This window comes from Spea bombifrons, chromosome 1, assembly GCF_027358695.1.
Source record: "Spea bombifrons isolate aSpeBom1 chromosome 1, aSpeBom1.2.pri, whole genome shotgun sequence".
In the NCBI taxonomy this organism is placed as follows: domain Eukaryota; kingdom Metazoa; phylum Chordata; class Amphibia; order Anura; family Pelobatidae; genus Spea; species Spea bombifrons.
This window is the reverse complement of record NC_071087.1, coordinates 55,225,762-55,232,611: the sequence shown is the minus strand read 5'-3', so window position 1 is coordinate 55,232,611 and position 6,850 is coordinate 55,225,762. Positions and strand designations below refer to the sequence as shown.

The 6,850-nt window shown below is 46.5% G+C and overlaps 1 protein-coding gene across 1 annotated transcript; it reads left to right on the top strand.

Moving 5' to 3' along the window:
* The first annotated feature begins 2,327 nt into the window (after positions 1 to 2,327).
* Positions 2,328 to 6,637, top strand: SOWAHB (sosondowah ankyrin repeat domain family member B). The gene has a single exon (XM_053461660.1). It carries the CDS (start codon positions 2,489 to 2,491, stop codon positions 4,889 to 4,891), a length of 2,403 nt encoding a protein of 800 aa, XP_053317635.1. The 5' UTR covers positions 2,328 to 2,488; the 3' UTR covers positions 4,892 to 6,637.
* Positions 6,638 to 6,850: the final 213 nt, after the last annotated feature.

Here is a 6,850-nt window from a genome sequence, read left to right as displayed (position 1 = left end):
TGTATTAATAGGCAGAAGGAAGTCACACTTATAAACACTTATTACAAAGCATTTAGTGGCTCAGATAATGTAATGCTAATGGCACTAAGGCAAAAAGTAGGGAAACACCATATTCAGGGCCGGCCCAAGGCAAAATGCCGCCTGGGGCAAATTTTAAAATACCGCCCCCCCCTTATCTACCCTTCCTCTCTCTACGTCCCTGCCGCCCCCCCCCCATTATCTACCCCCCCCCTTGTACTTACCTTGCTTTCAGCAGTCCTGCAGCGAGTCTCCCTGTTCGGCACTCAGCATTACAAACCGGCACCGAGACCGAACAGGGAGACTCGTCGCAGAGAAGAGAGGGGCGCCGAGCGGGTACTGACAGCTTGGTAAGCGAAAACCACTTGGCGCCCCTTTCTCTCTCTTTCGCTTTAAAAAAAAAAAGTGCCGGCCCTGACCATATTGTTCATTATTACATTATCCTCTTCATGCTGTTTATAAAATTGCCACATCTATCTATCTATCTATCTATCTATCTATCTATCTATCTATCTATCTATCTATCTATCTATGTGCTTACCTCTGGTGCTGCTCTGAGTCTAACCCAGGCCAGTGCCTCCTGCTGCCCCCTCCAAATTGCTGTCCTTACTAACAGGTATCCTGGCTCTTTACTTTTAAAGCCGGCATGTCACGGAAGGTGACTATGGAGGACTGGGCTAACTCAGCGCAACGCTCCGTATTCATGTTAATGGGCTAGTTGGGAGATCGGTGAACTCCCTTTTCATCGGTCCATTGAGTAAAGGTGCTTAAAAGAGCCCGGTCGCCCAGTAGTGTTTAAATAGATGCAGGGCCGGCGCCACCTATAGGCAAAGGAGGCGTCCGCCGCGGTCATTCATTAGAAGCACGGCTCGCGGTCACTTGATGGTAGGCAGGCAGCCGAGCAGACAGTGCATGCTGCAGCCGCGGCCGTTCAGTAAGCGTGGCCACGGCCCGCGGTCACTATGGGGAGGAGTGGGAGCGAGTCAGCCAGTTAGCAGGACCTTATGGGAGCGCCGCGGCACGCTTGCGTGGCGCCCCTATTGTAATTACGCTCCGTATACTGTATAAGTGGGTGTGGCAAATGGGGAGGGGCTTGTGTGGGTGGAGCCAGGGGGCGGCAAAATTATGTTTTGCCTAGGGTGGCAAAAATCCTTGCACCAGCCCTGGGTATTTGATAAATAATATAGACACACATTTTGTACATGAGTTCTACACACTTGGCAATTTGAATATTGTAGAGCCTTATACTTTTCTGTTGAAAGTAATGCATTTTATTTTTAATTTATATCTCCATAACAATTTGACTTTACCCTGAAATGGTAAACGCTTCTCAACGAATGTGACGACTGCTGGGAAGGCGTCAGCCCGCAGGTGTAACTGGAAGCTTCAGAGTTATCATGTACAAGAACTTAACATTAAGTTGCAGGTTGTGTGCATCCTGGCAGGTTGTGTTGTGGGCAGTTGTGAGCACCTTGCAGGTTGTGTTGTGTGCACCTGGCAGATTGTGTTGTGGACACCTGGAGGGTTTTGTTGTGGGCACCTGGAAGGTTGTGTTGTGTGCAGGTTGTGTTGTGTGCAGGTTGTGTTGTGGGCACTGTACAGGTTGTGTTGTGTTGTGTGCAGGTTGTGTTGTGGGCACCTGACAGGTTGTGCTGTGGGCACCTGACAAGTTGTGCTGTGGACACCTGGAGGTTTTTGTTGTGGGCATCTGGAAGGCTGTGTTGTGTGCAGGTTGTGTTGTGGGCACTGTACAGGTTATGTTGTGTGCACTATGCAGGTTGTGTTGTGTGCAGGTTGTGTTGTGTGCACCTTGCAGGTTGTGTTGTGTACAGGTTGTGTTGTGTGCACCTTGCAGGTTGTGTTGTGTACAGGTTGTGTTGTGTGCCCCTTGCAGGTTGTGTTGTGTGCAGGTTGTGTTGTGTGCAGGTTGTGTTGTGTGCAGGTTGTGTTGTGTACAGGTTGTGTTGTGTGCACCTTGCAGGTTGTGTTGTGTGCAGGTTATGTTGTGTTGTGGACAGGTTGTGGACACTGTACAGGTTGTGTTGTGTTATGTGCAGGTTGTGTTGTGTACAGGTTGTGTTGCGTGCACCTTGCAGCGAGGGCTCGCCGTGGCATTCCTGCTCTCCGCTCCTCCCTCCGCGCCTCCCTCACAGCAGCGATTGTCTGATGCCGCCTCAGTCAGACGGGGATGGAGGAGGGAGGGAGGGAAATGTTATTCATTGTAAGGGTTGGAGGGAATAAAAAAGAGGGTGGAGATGGGTGTTTTAGAAAGCAAAGGCAAAGGGCCATTTTCTGCCCTTCAGCGAAGAGAGAGGAGGGGCTGGGAGAGCAGGTGAAACTGTGACTAAGTGCAACTTAGGTGGGGAGGCTACAGAAAGTTACTGCGCCCAGACGGGAGCATCAGAGCACCATGTCCGACCTCTGCCCGCAACTTGGACTGTGACGGAGACCACCCTTTTGTGTCTGTGCGATGATGGCCAAGGCGCTGAGCCAGGAAGAGGTGCTGGACTTTTTATGTCAAGGTGGTGGGAAGGTGCCAAATGCCTCCTTGCTGGCGCATTTTAAGGGCTTCTTGAGGGACCCCCAGGTGTCTGCAGAGCAGCTGCTGAAGCACAGAGAGAGGTTCAAGCGCTTTGTGAACTCGGTGGCGGTGGTAAAGCAGGAAGGGGGTGTCAAGTACGTGGTGCTGAGGAGCAAGTACCAGGATCTGTTGGGAGAGGACCTGCGGCCACCAACCCCACCTGATCTGGGACACCAACCTGGTCGTGTCGGCGACAGCTCAAGGGCCGATCGGGGTGAGAGTTCAGCCGTGCGAGGGCAGGCATGCACGGGACCTCAGGTGGGCGAGAGACGGAACAGACACCCCGCGGAATTGGAGGGCAGTGGACAGCAGGCTGGATGGGAGGTGAACCCCGAGACCTCTGGACATTTACGGCAGATAAACGTGACCCCTCCACACAAGCATCCCGGGAGCCGGGAAATCACCGGAGCTGTGAATGGGAAGGCATGGGATGCCTCTTCTCCTAAGGGACATTTAACGCCCGATTTGACACCCACCAGCTCCCGATCGCCGAAGGACTTATCCCCGCCACCCAAAAGCATCTCATCACCCAACAGCAGCGCCTCTTCCTACTCGCCCCTGCCCAACGAGCCTTCTCCAGCCTCAAGGAGCCCCCGGAGACAGGAGAGCAAGACAGACACAGCTAATCCTGCTTTTGTAAGTGCAACTTACAGGGATCTACAAGAACAAAGACAAGGGTGTATGTCATGCAGTGAATGTAATCAATTAAGTGTACAGCTGAAGGGTAGCTTACCCCAGGAGGTGCACTTTGCACATGAACAGCCCAGTAATGTGTATAGAGAGCAACCCTGTGATAGCCTTTATCAGGGGCAGCCTGTAGTCCTTTCCTCCTCCAGGTACATGAATACAGATCACCCTTCCCCCTCCCTGCTGCTTCCACATGAATCAGATATCCCTCCTCCAGATGTGCTGCTGGCAGAGTATGAACCAGTAAGTCCTGACCCCTCTCCTCCTCTGCCTTATAATGAACTGCATGGCATGTGGATGCTGGATATGCCCATCTTCAAAAGTATCAGATGCCAACTCTCTTTGCAGGACTTGGAGGACTTTGTGGACCAAGAAAGCTGTGGCAGTGATGGCAGTGACAGTGGGGAAGGTGGGGACTGTGACACAGAGCACAGGGATGAGGAGGAGATCTCCAGTGACTCAAACAATGAAAAGTATGATCATTTCATTGAACCAAAATCTGAGACCTCCAGGAGCTGCCCCTCAAACACTAAAGTCCTTAGTATAATCGAACAGTACAATAAGCCACAACGTGAGAACTCTCTGGGCATCGCAGATAAAGCTAGGGTGCAGCCGATGACACCTCGTGTATTAACTGAGACCCATAAATCACCTTACATTGCCAAATCATTCCTGACAGATCAAGCACCTATATTATTTGAGCTGGCTGGCAATGTCCCCAGGAATAGAACCCGTGCTCATTTGCGGGAAAATATGTCATCTTCGGATGATGAATTACTTGACAGAGAATACAGGAAAAGGCGGCGTCCATCTAGATCAAAGAAATCATCCAATATTGCAGTGGTGGCCCCACCACCAGATATCGACAGACTCCTAACTGTAAAATCTGTTACATCCAATAGTTTTGTTGTAAATGACCAGCTCCCTTTTGGCAACCAAAACACGGTGACACTGCACGTACCAAAAGGACAAAAGGATTGCGATCATAAAAAAAATAGTAATTATAAATCTTCGTTAGTACCTTTAGATCCATTAGAACACGATTGGCTTGTTAAATCTGCTTCCGGGTCCTGGCTTCAAGTTTATGGACTGTTCAATATGGACCCTAATTTGGCTTTAAGGAAGGATTTCATCTCCGGGTACACTGTTCTGCACTGGTTGGCCAAACACGGTTGTATGGAGATGTTCCAAAAAGTTGTAGCAGGTGCCAAGAAGGCAGGGATTGAACTGGATATGAATGTAAAGACAAGTTGTGGATATACCGCTTTACACATTGCTGCCATCCATGGACATCATAAAGTTGCCACCATGCTTGTGGAAAAGCTCAAAGTGAATGTAAAGCTGAGAGATAACAGTGGAAAGAGAGCATGGCAATATCTGAGCTGCACAACATCTGGAGAGGTCTGGCAGCTGCTTGGAGCACCAAGGGGTAAAACTATATTCCCAGCCCAGGCCTTGCCTATAGCTCACAGTATAAATGCACCAAATAGATCAGCTCAGCTAAACCGAAAAACCTCGCTGGCCGCTTTCCTTAAGCCCCAGCATCAAAAATGGAGAGCTAATAATCTCCCTGCATTGAGGGAAAGAGAAATCTATAGCGACTGAGAAATACCGTTTCTGCCATGTAAATGCGTTGGAAGCCAGGGAGTTTTGTAGCACATTCCTCGATCACATACTGGGAATGCGGTGGATTTAACCGTGCTTCCAGGTTTGATTGTGGCTTGGGTCTGTTCTAAGTGTATTTAACCGACTACGCACTTAACAAATGTCAGATTGAGTCAGAGGTTTTGTTTTTAGATAAAGTAACATTAACAAATCGCAATATTTTGTAGTGTCTGCTACAGTATGACTAATGGTTTGTGTCACTTTGTAGGTCACAAATCATTTACTTTTAGCTATAATGTTAGAGTTTCTGGCATTTTTTCCCAATCACTTTATAATCCATTTTAAATCCAGTGTGCATTTTGGGTCCTTCTATGATATGAAATGTACATTAACATGCCGTGGCAATGCACCACATCTATACCAAACAGGGGAGCAGCTCACTTGAGAATGCATTCTAAGGTGTGTTAAGACAATGAAAAGAAACATCTCAGAACTATATAACAGATCTAAAGCTAAAATGACATCCATCCGTATTCTAACTTGATGCACTCATTTCAAGAGACTGGTACTCTTGTTGAGATAACATATCGCATTCTGTGTTCAGAATGCTGCATTATGGGTATCTGCTGCCTCAATGTGGGTGAGCCAACTGGCGCACAAGATCAATCAGGACCAAGGTCCTCAAACTGGGCAGGAGCTAACACATTCTTCAGAACACACGTTCTCATAAGCATTGTGCCAGTTCTGGTTTCAGGTCTTCTTCATCCCCTCTTGACCATCAGACTGTCTTTCTCTGTTACCTACCTTGTATCATTATATATGTGTATGTCAAGGGCACGCAGATATGGACTAAATATGTTGTTCCATAAGTAGAGATGTTTTCTAAATGGCTCATGAGTTGCCCATTTCTGTAGCACAAGCCTGTGGTATTGAAAGGCTTATGTAGTGTGAATTTCTATTTTATCAGCAATAATGTATGGAGCCTTATTGTAATAACAACCATGGCCCACAGATACACTATGGTGCAAAAGAAATGCAAGAATGAAAATGGTATTAGTTAGCCACATCAGAGAATGAAATGTGAGTAATCATTTCTGACTTTGCAGATTATCAATTGTATGAAAATATTCTCCTGTGGAGGAGGACAATAATTGACAATCTTCTTTTCCCCTGGTGTTAGAATGGTTTTGCTTATGCAGCCAAATTCTGCTACTCTTGTTATATTTTTATATGTGTATCACACTTTGTCTAATGCACTGGCCGATTTTAGTAACAAAAAATCTAGGTGACAGCACAATCAGGAATGCTCATTCACAACCTTCATGGGGAAATGCACAACAATACTTCAAAACTCTAGCTATTTTTCTCGACCGTTATGGTCACACTTACATGAATTTTTCTTATACCCAGCTAAGAAAAAGAAAGGTCTTTGCACTGGGGTTTGATTTCCTTTTTTGGATGTTTAAAGTGTGACAATCAGGTATTTCTCTTCCAAGATGTGTTCCAGAGACATCTTGTATCAAGTGAGAAGATTCCTCGCACACTGTGTGACTGGTTGAAATGGGCTAAAACTTGAATTGTAATAAATGTGAATAAAGATTATTTATATATTTTTTTAATGATGAGTTTTGTTTGACTTGGTGTTAAAGTGTATAAAGCAGACAGATTTTGCGCTAACTCAGCACTACAACAGCCACATTATGTATGTGGCCTAACCTCCGGCGAGAATTTGAAAGAAACAAAAAATTAACAAAAATATTCTGCTATTATAATATGATGAGATTAGAAGAAAGGTTACACATTTGTAGAATTTAGGAGCCAGGTAGACGTTGTAAAGTTTGTTCAGAGACTCTGTGTAAACAATTGTAAATTGATTGGAGTCTGCAGAAACACTCACAGTAGCAATAGTTCCTCGGGTTCTGGATTTTGTCAAGCTCTGCTGTAAAGATCTGAAGAAGA

What these genes read in the sequence shown, in the direction of transcription:
- SOWAHB (XM_053461660.1), top strand. Translation starts at nt 2,489, where the DNA reads ATGATGGCCAAGGCGCTGAGCCAGGAAGAGGTGCTGGACTTTTTATGT.